Here is a 12,946-nt window from a genome sequence, read left to right on the forward strand (position 1 = left end):
CCTTAATGTTTTTCTCTATAATTATCATCAGGCCATTATATGGAGGTTACATGTTGTCTGTTACCTAAGATTAATGCTATGGAAAATCCCAAGGGAGCTTGAAGCCATGCCAGTCCTCGTCCAGGAAGGTAGACGATCTCAGCAGATCCATTAATGTACGCACCTCCAACCCAAGTAGCTGAAAAAGATTATTAGAATCTTAGTCATTAATGTATTATTCGAATCTCTTTACCTCATACTTTGCCTTCTTTGAGCTGTGACATTACGCGGAAATTAAAACATTTATAAAAGTTGCTTTCTTTACAAAATTTGGTACTACATAGAGATGAGCCTATCTTTCAAGGTTCGGTTCGGTTCAGCGAAAGTCCCTATGTTTGCCAAACATGTTTGCCAAACAGGTCGGTGAACATAGCCGAACCCCATTAAGTTCAATGGGAGGAAAAACCAAACGTATACACAATACCTTAAGGGGTGACAAAAACAGCTTCACTAACAGTTTGTCTAGTACCATGAGCCCCCTCAATTGCTGTAATCAATATAGCATTTGCCTGTGTGACGACAGTCCGGAAATTAGAGATATTTTATCCCTTCCGCATTTCCTCTGCTCCCACCTCTTCCTCTGCGACCACCATCTTCTCACGCAGACTACTGAAAGTGTGGTCTTGCATGTAGATGACTGGAATAGTGATGCTGATGACAGCATCGCCAGCTTTAACCATCTTAGTAGCTATTTTGAAACTGTGCAGAAGGGTGCAGAGGTCCTTCAGCTGTGCCCACTCCACAAGCGTGATTTGCACCACGTCCGTACAGTGTTTTTGCCCAGGCTATGCATAAGAACATACTGTACCAGGGCTCATTGCTGCTGCCACAGTCACTGCAAAATGTGCAGAGTGGCATTCCACCATGTCGGCACATTGCAAATCAAACAGTAGGCCAAAAGATCTCTGTAGTGATGCAAGTCGATGACCTGCGGGTTTCGATCTGCGGAAGTGAGAACATGGCGTCCATGCTTTCTGTAGCTGTGCATCCAGGCCAGGATAGTAGCAAAGAAATTGCTGTACCACCAGTTGAGGACATGAGCCATGAAAGGCACGTATGTGAGGTTGTCCCAGCTTAGGGCTGCCACCAGGTTTGCACCGTTATGACACGTTGTCTTCCCTGGCTCCAGGTTCAGTGGACTCAGCCATTGCACTAACTCGGCTTGGATAGCTGTCCGCAACTCCTGATATGTGTGACTCTCCAAATCATATTAATTTAAACACTGCCTATATTGCGGTGAGCCCTGGCTGTGCAGTGCAGAGGTGGGAGTTATTCTCTCTGCACTGTTGGAACACATGTCTCATTCAGGGAGAAGTTGAGGGCACAGATGGAGGCAATAGAGGAGGTGGAGGAGTCATAAGCAGTGGAGGAAGTGATAGATACAGAGGTTTTTCCCACAAACTTAGAGGATGTAACACCCCTGCCCATATTTGCTTGTCCAGGTTTCAGTGGTGAAACACACCCTGGCAGACATATATTTTTTCAGGGAACAGGGGATGTTGTCTGCGACATGCTGGTGTAGTGCAAGCACAACTTTCGTAGAGAAGTAATGGCGACTGGGCAACTGGTACTGGGGGACTGCAACGGCCATCATCTTTTGGAAACCTTCTGTATCCAGGTGTTTCCAGGTGGAAAGGCAGCATTTCCATGGCCAACAGATTGAAGATGAAGGAGTTCAAGCTTTTATGTTTCGCACAGGTAGGAGGAAACATTCTTTTATGTGATCACAACTGAGAGACTGAGGGCTGGCTGCTGTGCTGAGAGTGGGTGGGATAGGGTAAACAGGAGAAATTGCTGGACTGTGAGTGAGGTGCAGGGGGAGATTTTATGGTGTATTAAGTGAAACAAAAACAGCAGTCCTCTCCATTTAAGTAACAACTAACGAGCTCTCACTCACCCCTACTGTAGGGGTAAACAAGTGGAGGTTCTGCGGCCGGAGACCTGTATGAGAACACTTGCCACAGCGATGAAGGAGGAAGAAGCAGCAGATGTAGTTGATGGGACAGCTGGTGGATGGCGAGGCCCGCTAGTCCGCATTTCAGTGCAGTGTGATTCCCAGACTAAGGCATGTTGATAGCGCATGTGTCGATTCATGCATGTAGTTGTCAAATTATTGCAACTTTTGCCTCTATTGAGTTGTTTTTTGCTAAGTTGACAGATAACGTGAATTGGGTCATCCTTTGCAGTCTCAAAAAAGGCCCAGGCTTGACAACTCTTGAACTGCAGTTGTGGCTGAGGATACTGTGCTTGTCATGGTTGCATCACTTTGTGTCTATGTGGGAAACCACAAAGTATCCTGGATTCTGCTCAGATCCTACTTTATCCAGCCCTGGATCCAACGGGAAACAATTTTGGACACCGGTGCAGATGCTTTCCTCCTCTGGATTCTGTGAATCTTTGGAGCAGACCTCTGATGCCCATGGAATAGAATGTTTGAACAGCTCTGCAGATTGTCCCATCTGTTGTTCCCCACAGTTAGTTGGGCGGTTGGAAATTTTTGACGCAGGGGAAACAAGGGTGATTGGGTTGCTACCTCTTAGGATTGTACTGTGTAATGTTAAGGTGGATGACAAGGAGGAGAGGCCACTTGATGCAGCGCTAGCACAAACTATTTGGATTAGCAAATGGGGCCTCCTGGCTGAACCCCAATATTAAGCCCTTAACGATTTTGATTAGCAAATGGGGCCTTTTGATTCCTCACTGCAAAACAGTTTTAGCCCAAACGATTTGAATTAGCAAATGGGGCCTCCTGGCTGAACCCTAATATTAGGCCTAATGATTTTGATTAGCAAATGGGTGATCCTGATTCATCAATGCAACACAGTTTTAGCACAATCTAGTTAGATACTGAAAGATCGATTTGAAACAGGACATGATCTTATCTAACGAATTACAAGTTCAGTTGCAGCAGCAGCGGCCAGTCTGCGCTGTTAGGCTGCCGTCACACTAGCAGTATTTGATCAGTATTTTAGATCAGTATTTGTAAGCCAAAACCAGGAGTGGAACAAATAAAGGAAAAGTATAATAGAAACATATGCACCACTTCTGCATTTATCACCCACTCCTGGTTTTGGCTTACAAATACTGATGCAAAGTACTGACCAAACACTGCTAGTGTGACGGCAGCCTTACATTGAGAAAATGCAGCCAGCAAAACAAGATGTCTGCTTTTTATACGGAGAGGGACATGTGACTTCACCAGCCAATCACAGAAGTACTTGTGTTATGACATTGTGGATGGTTTCTGTGCCCTGATTGGCTGCGGTAATATGAACATATTAGGCTATTAAATGAAAAAAATTACACTCCGCATCTCCTCTGACCTAGACACACCCCTTCCCATCATAAAACACAACCCCCGCTCATCATACAGCACCACTATCCTAGACAAAGTCAAAACAAATGCAATCATTTATCGACATTTGACTGAATGTTGCCGCATTTGAGGAAAAACACTCGGGAAACTGAGCACAAATTCAAATGTGCTATGTTCGTGCCAATTTTGAGATTGGCAAATGTTTTCCGAATTCTCATCTCTAGTACTACATACCCTGTCTTTTTATATATACAGTTGAAACCAGAAGTTTACATACATCATATAAAAAGACATATATGCATGTTTTTTTCAATATTTGACATTATATCAGTATAAACCTTTCCTATTTTAGGACAATTAGGCGAGACCGCTACGTCATCATCTTGCGAGACCGCAATGCATTCTTTGGACCGGAGAGTCGCGAGGAGTGGGAAAGGCGCCGGAAGGTGAGAATATAATGATTTTTAATTTTTTTTATTATTTTTAACATTAGATCTTTTTACTATTGATGCTGCAAAGGCAGCATCAATAGTAAAAAGTTGGTCACACAGGGTTAATAGCAGCGTTAACGGACTGCGTTACACCGCGGCATAACGCGGTGTAACGCAGCCATTAACCCTGTGTGAGCGGTGACTGGAGGGGAGTATGGAGGGGGCACTGACGGAGGGTAGGAAGGGGTGAATTCGCGGCCGGACTGTGCCCGTCGCTGATTGGTGATTGGCGACCAATCAGCGACACAGGATTTCCGTTACAGACAGACAGAAAGACAGACAGAAAGACGGAAGTGACCCTTAGACAATTATATAGATAGATGTAAACTTCTGGTTAGATAATCCCTTTAAGAAAATTAGATCTCAGTCCACTAATTCTATTCATCCCTCCAAACTGGACAGTTAGGAAAAACTCCCTAGCGGCATTTCAGCGAAAAACATACTTTAAGGCTACTTTCACACATCAGTTTTTTGCTGTCAATCACAATCTGGCGAATTTTGAAAAAAACCGGATCCGGCAAAAGTTGCCGCCGGAACCGTTTTTCTGTCATAGATAGATAATATGGACATACTAATGTTTTTGTGTCCGTCGAAAAAACGGACAGCGCCGGATCCGGCAGCGTCCGGCATTTGCTATAATGGAAGCCTATGGCACCGGATCCGTAAAATGACGAATATGGCGATGGATTCCGTCTTTTTAAAAGTTTGCCGGATTGAGCCTGACAGCAAAAAACTGATGTGAGAAAGTAGCCTAAGCTGCACCGAGCTGCATGGGAGACTGGTCAGACAGGCGGGTCTCTGACAGTTTCTCCCTTCCCTCTCCTCATGAGTGACATGTTTCTCCCTGTGGTCATATATGGGGATTTATATGTAAACATGTGTGTATTAAAGTGCATAATTTTGTATAAGTGGTTGGCGGGTGTCACGTGTGGCACAGACCAACATCCTGGGGGGCCCTTCACTCTAAGTGTTCATACAGCTTTGAGCTGAGTAGACTGTGACAGCGCAGCATGTTATCTTAACTAACCAGACGTGTATTTTCAGTAAGCTAGGAGGAATAGACTCTATGTTGACGTGTTTCTTTCTTATGTTGGTCTAGAGCAGGGGTGGGCAATTAATTTTCCCGAGGGACCACATGAGAGACCGTGACTGTGGTAGAATGCTGAACCAATAGGCTGAAATTAATTAGGCTCAATAGTAATATCGACATATTAATTATAATTATTATATTAACAAATATCTTAATATTAATTATATCATTTAATATTGAGCAGAATTAAGTATGCTGACATCCCCCTATATACCATTTGAACTCAAATACAGCCCCTTTATTATATCGTATGAGGCCCACGCAGCCTACAAATGGCCTGAATCTGAGGCCCATGCAGCCTCCGAACGGCCAACATCTGAAACCCACGGAGCCTCCGAATGGCCAGCATCTGAGGCCCATGCAGCCTCCGAATGGCCAGCATCTGAAGCCCACGCAGCCTCCGAATGGCCAGCATCTGAGGCCCATGCAGCCTCCAAATGGCAAGCAACTGAGGCCCACGCAGCCTCCCCATGGCCAGCATCTTAGGCCCATGCAGCCTCCGAATGGCCAGCACCTGATGCCCATGCAGCCTCTGAATGGCCAGCATCTGAGGCCCATAAAGCCACTCCATGGCCAGCATCTGAGGCCCATGCAGCCTCCCCATGGCCACCATATGAGACCCACATAGCCTCCCCATGGCCACCATATGAGACCCACACAGCCCTCACCTTGGCCACCATATGAGCCCCAAACAGCCTTCGCATGTTCATGTTAATACCCCCATAGCTTCCGCATGTCCATGATAAGTCCCATATAGCCTCCCCGTGTCAATGATAGGTCCCATATAGCCTCCCCATGTCCATAGTAAGACCCATATAGCCTCCCCATGTCCATAATAAGACCCATATAGCCTCCCCATGTCCATGATAAGTCCCATATAGCATCCTCATGTCCATGATAAGTCCCATAAAGCCTTCCCATGTCCATGATAAGTCCCATATAGCCTCCCCATGTGCAACTAAGCATCCCATATACTTAGATAAATGTAAAACAACCACCACATATTCATCTTCCTCTCGTTTCCACAGTACTCTGCTTCTGCCTCCGGTGCGCTGAATCTCCGCAGTACACAGCTGATGAGATGACATGACATCATCGCTAGCTGTTTCACACTCTGATTGGTGGAGGAAAGATCCCCCTCCTCCATCAGTGCAGTCAGCGTGTATGGAGAGTGGCTGCGGAGATAGCGAGCGGGTGGGCAGAGACAACGAGCGGACAGATGAGCAAGAGGGCGGGCAGGCAGAGACAATGAGTGGACGGACGAGCGAGTGAGCAGGCAGGCAGAGAAAATGAGCAGATGGACGAGTGAGTGGGCGGGTGGGCGTGCAGAGACAATCAGCGGCAGACGTGGGCCACTGTTTTCAGCCCCTCGGTTGTCTCGGTCCACAGGTCGGACTGGAACAGCCAGAGGGCCGGATGTGGACCGTGGGCCGCACTTTGCCCAGGTCTGGCCTAGAGTCTGAAGTGTTGACTCTTCTTGTAGGTTAAATTGATGTTTGTAAATTGATGAATGATTATTTACCTTTTATATCTGCTGCTACAGTTTATTATACTGTTATCTTTGCAAAACGGGGATGCAGGGTCACTGAACAATGATATTTGATGGCATGTATGTGGGAGTGAGGGGTTTGAAAAAAGTATTTGTCTTCATTGGTCCCATGGTCGCCCCATTTGACTGTTGTTATTTATTTACCAGACTTGCCCCTGTGGGACACATGGTGTTTTACACTGAAAAAAAAGTTTAAAACATTAGAAAAATACACATAGTTGGCTTGTGACATCCGCAATGTCTAGTGATGAGCGAATATCCTCGTTACTCGAGATTTCCCAAGCACGCTTGGGGGTCCTCCGAGTATTTTTTAGTGCTCGGAGATTTAGTTTTCCTCCCCTCAGCTGAAGGATTTACATCTCTTAGCCAGCTTGGTTACATGTGGGGATTCCCTAGCAACCAGGCAACCCCCACATGTACTTATGCTGGCTAACAGCTGTAAAGCAGCCTGCTGCGGCGATGAAAACTAAATCTCCGAGCACTAAAAAATACTCGGAGGACCCCCAAGTGTTCTCGAGAAATCTCGAGTAACGAGTATATTCGCTCATCACTAGCAACGACTTTCTACTAAAAAAATGAAAGGATCATTTTTCCAATACAGTAATGCAATAAATAAATACATTTACATTTTAAGAATAAAAGTAATGAAAAAAGTCTTATGTACCCCAAAATTGTACCAATCAAAACTACAAGTAGGTGTAAATCTTGTGCATAAATTTGGTGTAACTGGACAGATTTTTTTTTTACCATTTCCTCCCTAAAAAATACTAAAAATCATTCAATACATTATATAAAGATTGTATGCCAAAGTCCAAAATCTCCAACAGGCCCCTAAGTATCACACGGACCACTATATGGATATTGTTATAGGATTCAAAGGGATCTTTTTGTTTCCACCTCACCACCTTCTAGGATTCAGGTCATAGATCCATCTGCAATCTCTGCTCCTATTATAATTACTCCCTTGTATTCACCCCCACAAAAGCCAAATAAAATTAGGTCATCCTGAAAAAAAACAAGCTATGGAAAAGTAAAAAGGAATATACAGTACAGTATAAAAGGTATATATATATATATATATATATATATATATATATATATATATATATATATATATAAATATTCTAAGGCTCTAAGTAACTGTGTTATTAAGGTGCCCAAATTAAAATGATCTATGTACTTAAGGGTATGTGCACATGTGGATGGAAGCCCTGCGGATTGTTCCGCACCTCTTTTGGTAAATCCACAGGTATACCGCACTGCGGATTACCTGCGGAATTACCACGAATTTACAGCGTTTTCTTTGCGGATTTTGTGTGGATTTCACATATGGTTTTACACCTGCGGATTCCTATTATGGAGCAGGTGTAAACCGCAGCGGAATCCGCACAAAGAATTGACATGCTGCGGAATAAACAACGCAGCATTTCCGCACGTTTTTTTCAGCAGCATGTGCACTGCGGATTTTGTTTTCCATAGGTTTACATTGTACTGTAAACTCATGGAAAACTGCTGCAAATCCGCAGCGTGAAAACAGCTGCGGATCCGCAGCAAAATCCGCAGCGTGTGCACATACCCTAACAGGGTAATAATAGACCCATATCCTGCAATCACCAGACATACCTGTAGTAGTAAATAATCCAATAACCATATTGACTTTTCTTCCCCCAACAATGGCAACTTCCATCCGATTTCCATTTTTTTGCAACCTTTTGGCTTTTTTTGAAGCCCAGACTCCGATCCCCAATGTCGCCGCATAGAACAGAAGTACAGACAGCAGAGCAGGGACGTTCAGAGCCATCACAAATCAACAGTGGTGAATGAGAAAGACCAATAATGCTTTGCAGACAAGTTACTGTCTTGTGAGCAGACATGTGGGTCCTACTGAACAGCAAGAAACCTTTGATGATCTTTCGAAACAAAGCGCCATTCAATAAAATAGTGTCTCCTTGTCTTATCTCGTGTCGGAGATTTCTGAATTCTGTCAAATGGGACTCAATGTTGAGTGGAGACTTGTGACCTTCTGACATGTACATTTATGCATTTTCCCTTATAAATTCTTCACATCTGTCCTGTGTATCCAGGGTGTTGAATTTTGAAAGCATCTGAAGAGCCTTAAGGAGGGAAATAGCTTAGAAATCCTGGTCCTACAGACTCCTGACCTATCATGTGCTATTTTTGACTTTGGTATCTTATGTGGTAGATTTGCGTATGGGTCCTCTTAGGCTCCAGGATCAGGACCCTGGCCACATGTTGTGGACTACTGTCATGGCATTAGCTCTTATTGGTGCTAATGAGCTTTAAACGATAGCTAAGGCTAGTTTTACATTTGCGTTTAAAACGCAAACGCAGGTGGTGAAAAATAGAATTAGTTCTTACCGGTAATTCGGTTTCTAGGAACCTTCCACGACAGCAGTATCGGAGGATGTCTCCCCGCCCTAATAGGGGACAGGAAACGAAGAGGTTAAATACCCCTCCCCTTCCTGCAACCACCAGTGTTTTTTCTGGACACAGTAGCATGTATAGTTACCATTTAAGTGCAGGAATCATAAATTTATAAAACAGATAGGGAGGGAAATTAGTGCTGTCGTGGAAGGTTCCTAGAAACCGAATTACCGGTAAGAACTAATTCTATTTTCTCCAGTCACCTTCCACGACAGCAGTATCGGAGTGATACCAACCGCTAATTTCTTTAGGGAGGGACAACCGCCTGCAGAACACGTCTGCCGAATGTTAGATCCCTGTTGAAGTTGAGCCTGTAGTGCCTGGTGAACGTGTGTATTGATGACCAGGTGGCGGCTCTGCAAATCTGCTCTGCTGATGCGCTTCCCCTTTCTGCCCAGGAGGTTGAGACTGAGCGGGTAGAGTGGGCCTTCAGAGAAGCTGGGGGTGATAGCTTTTGAGAAGAGTATGCTAGGCTAATGGCCTGCTTTATCCAATTAGCGATTGTGCTTTTGGCTGCCTTCTTGCCCTTATTATGCCCTGACCACTGGATGAACAGGTTTTGATCCAACCTCCAATCCTCCGTTTGCTGGAGGTAGAACAGGACCACCCTGCGGACGTCCAGGGTGTGAAAGACCTCCTCTTTAGGATTAGAGGGATTGGGACAGAAAGAAGGTAATATGATGTCCTGATTTCTGTGAAAGCTTGAAGCTACCTTAGGTGTAAAGGACGGGTCTAATTTGAGGATTATACTATCCGTAGTTATAGTCAGGAATGGTTCCTGAATCGATAAGGCTTGTAACTCCCCTATACGCCTGGCAGTAGTGATAGCTACCAGAAAGACCGTTTTGAGGGTTAAGATCTTTAAGCTAGATGCTGAAAGGGGTTCAAAGGGGTCCCCGGTCAGACCTTTTAGCACCAGGTTTAAGTCCCAAGGTGGGGTATGGATCTGGAGTCTCGGACGGATTCTGGTTGCCGATGATATGAATCGCTTCACCCATCGATGACTTGCTAGATCCCGGTCAAAGAAAGCACCAAGAGCTGACACCTGAACTTTTAGGGTACTTGGTGAAAGACCCAGCTCTAAGCCCTTCTGTAGGAATTGAAGAATCTGCGCAATATTTGGGTTGAAAGGATCCGGTCTGTTCGGGGCACACCATGATGAAAATTTCTTCCATATCTTGCCATAAATGGCGTTCGTTATTGGCTTCCTACTTTTCTGTAGGGTTTCGATTACTTCCTGCGAGAGTCCTCTGGCTCTCAGGATCTCGGCTTCAGTAACCAGGTTGTCAACTTTAGTTTGTGTAGGTCTGGATGGGTCAGGGGACCTTGTTGAAGAAGGTCGTGTCTCTGTGGTAGCGGAATCGGGCCTTCTAGACACATGCCAGTTAGTGCGCTGAACCAGCTCCTTCCTGGCCATAATGGGGCCACCAAAATCGTTGTGACCTGATCCGTCCGGATCTTCTGCAACGTCCTGGGTAGCAATGGTATTGGTGGAAAAGCATATGCCAGGGTAAACTCCCAGGGGTGGGAGAACTCGTCCAGTCCTAGTGTCCCGTTTGAGGGGGTCAGGGAGAAGAAGGTGTTTGATTTTGTGTTCTGAATGCTGGCAAATAGGTCCACATCGGGAGTTCCCCACCTTTGGACCAGGGCTAGGAATACCTCCTGGTTTAGAGACCATTCTCCTGGATGGAAGTCTCTCCGGCTGAGATAATCCGCCTGGGAATTGTCCAATCCCCTTATATGAACTGCCGAGATTGACATCAGGTGGTTTTCTGCCCAGGAAAAAATCCTTCCAGCAGTCAGCTTCAGGTTCGAGTGTCCTGTGCCCCCTCGGTGTCGGAGATATGCCACGGTGGTCATATTGTCGGACATCACCCGGACATGGTAGCCCTGGATGATGATAGATGCAGCTTTTAGCGCCTCTTCCACCGCTTTCAATTCCCTCAGATTTGAGGAACTGCGTCTCACATCTGGGGCCCACAACCGCTGGAAGTGGAAGCCTTCTATCACGGCGCCCCAACCTCTCTGACTTGCGTCTGTTGTGAGAACTCTGAGGGGAAGCTGGTCCCAGCTGACTCCTCGGTGTAGATTCTGGGGGTTCAGCCACCATAACAGAGAGGATCTCACATGCGAGGGAAGGGGAATCTTCCTGGTTAAGGCCATCTGATGTCCTCTTGAATATGCCAGGATGTGTGATTGAAGTATTCTCGTATGGGCTTGTGCCCAGGAGACTGCTTGAATGCAGGATGTCAATGAACCCAGGACTGACATAGAGTCTCTTAGAGTCGGGGCTCTTTGATCTCTGAACCTGGAGATCCTGCGGACAAGATCGGTCTGACGGTCCTCGGGTAGAAAGGACATTCTGTTCTCCGAATCCAGAAGGATTCCTAGGAATTTCTTCTGTGGTGAAGGCTGGAGGTCTGATTTCTCCAGGTTCGGGATCCACCCGAGAGATTCTAGAATGTCGAGGACTCTTGTCACATCCTGATTGAGACGTGAAGCGGATGGAGCGATGATAAGAAAATCGTCCAGGTATGGTATGACACAGATCCCCTGTTGACGAATAAAGATTACCGCTTCTGTCATGATCTTGGAGAAGACTCGTGGAGCCGACGAGACTCCGAACGGGAGGACGTTGAATTGGTAATGGCTGACCCGTTTGTTTTGGGAGATTGCGAACCTGAGGAATCTTCTGTGGTCTGGGTGTATTGGCACATGATAGTATGCGTCCCTCAGGTCCAGCGTCGCCATCACCCAGTCCTGACCGATCAGCGGGATTGCTGATCTGATCGATTCCATTTTGAATCTCCGGTATTTTATTACCTGATTTAGAGGTTTCAGGTTGATAATGATGCGATGTTTCCCTGAGGGTTTTTTCACCACGAAGAGGTGGGAATAGTGACCTTCTCCTATTTCCCGATGTGGTACCTGGGAGATCACCTTCGCTCGAAGCAGGTCTAGGATATCCGGCATCAAAATTTCCCGAAGTCCTGGGGATTGTAGGGAAGTGATAGACAGACGATGGGGAGGAGGACTCTCGAACTCCAACCTTAGTCCCTCCCATATGGTACGTAGGACCCACTGGTTTGTGGTAATCACCTGCCACTGGGAGAGGAATCCCGAGAGTCGACCCCCGACCGGAGGGCAGTCATTGTTTTTCAGAGGCCTGAGTCGGTTGGGGGACCAGGATGTTTCTGGCCTTTCCTCCCTTGGGGTAACTCCATCGTCCTGATTTGCCCTTACCCCTGTAATTCTGCTGGGGGGTTTGGTCACGGGGGGGACGAAAAAAACGCTTCTTAGGGTTCCTTTGTTCCGGAAGGACCTTCTTCTTATCCGAAGCTTTGTCCAAGATTTCGTCCAGGACTGGCCCAAATACATAATGACCCTGGAAAGGTATACCGCAAAGCTTAGACTTTGAGGTAATATCACCTCCCCAGGATTTAAGCCACAAAGCTCTTCTAGCGGAATTAGTGAGAACCGCTGATTTAGCGGCAACCCGTACTGATTCTGCGGAGGCGTTCGCGAGGAATCCGGTTGCCCTTTGGAGCAGAGGAAGAGAATTAAGAATCTCTTCTCTGGGTGTACCCTGCACCAGGTGATTTTCCAATGTACGCAGCCAGAGGAACAGGGATCTGGCTACACATGTTGATGCCACGTTGGACCTCAGTAGGTTAGTTGAAGTCTCCCAGGATTTTCTTAATAAACTCTCAGTTTTGCGATCCATGGGATCTTTTAGCTGGGAGGAATCTTCAAAAGGCAGGGCCGTTTTTTTGGTTACCCTCGAAACCTGGACATCAACCTTGGGCATTTCGAAAAGAGAACAGTCTCCCTCCAAGGGAAAACGGTTCTTGAGTTCTGATGGCACATTTAACCCTTTCTCTGGAAGGCCCCACTCATGGAGGATGAGGCTTTCTATATTTTCGTGTATGGGGAATCCCTTTACCGATTTGGGCTTTAACCCCCCGAACATGACATCCTGTACAGAATGGCCCTCCACCTCCTCCTCCACCCCCATG

General features: G+C 46.1%; 1 protein-coding gene across 1 annotated transcript in view; it reads right to left on the reverse strand.

Moving 5' to 3' along the window:
- LOC143818566 (high affinity choline transporter 1-like) overlaps positions 1 to 8,292 on the reverse strand; it is a 79,357-nt gene extending 71,065 nt beyond the window's left edge. Inside the window, exons 1-2 of the mRNA XM_077299833.1 lie at positions 8,109 to 8,292; positions 65 to 178 (exon numbers count right to left, since the gene is read on the reverse strand). Coding sequence (XP_077155948.1) covers positions 65 to 178; positions 8,109 to 8,286 — 292 coding nt within the window. The 5' untranslated portion in view covers positions 8,287 to 8,292. The remainder of the gene's footprint in view (positions 1 to 64; positions 179 to 8,108) is intronic.
- Positions 8,293 to 12,946: the final 4,654 nt, after the last annotated feature.

The sequence above is a fragment of the Ranitomeya variabilis genome, chromosome 3, assembly GCF_051348905.1.
Source record: "Ranitomeya variabilis isolate aRanVar5 chromosome 3, aRanVar5.hap1, whole genome shotgun sequence".
NCBI lineage: Eukaryota > Metazoa > Chordata > Amphibia > Anura > Dendrobatidae > Ranitomeya > Ranitomeya variabilis.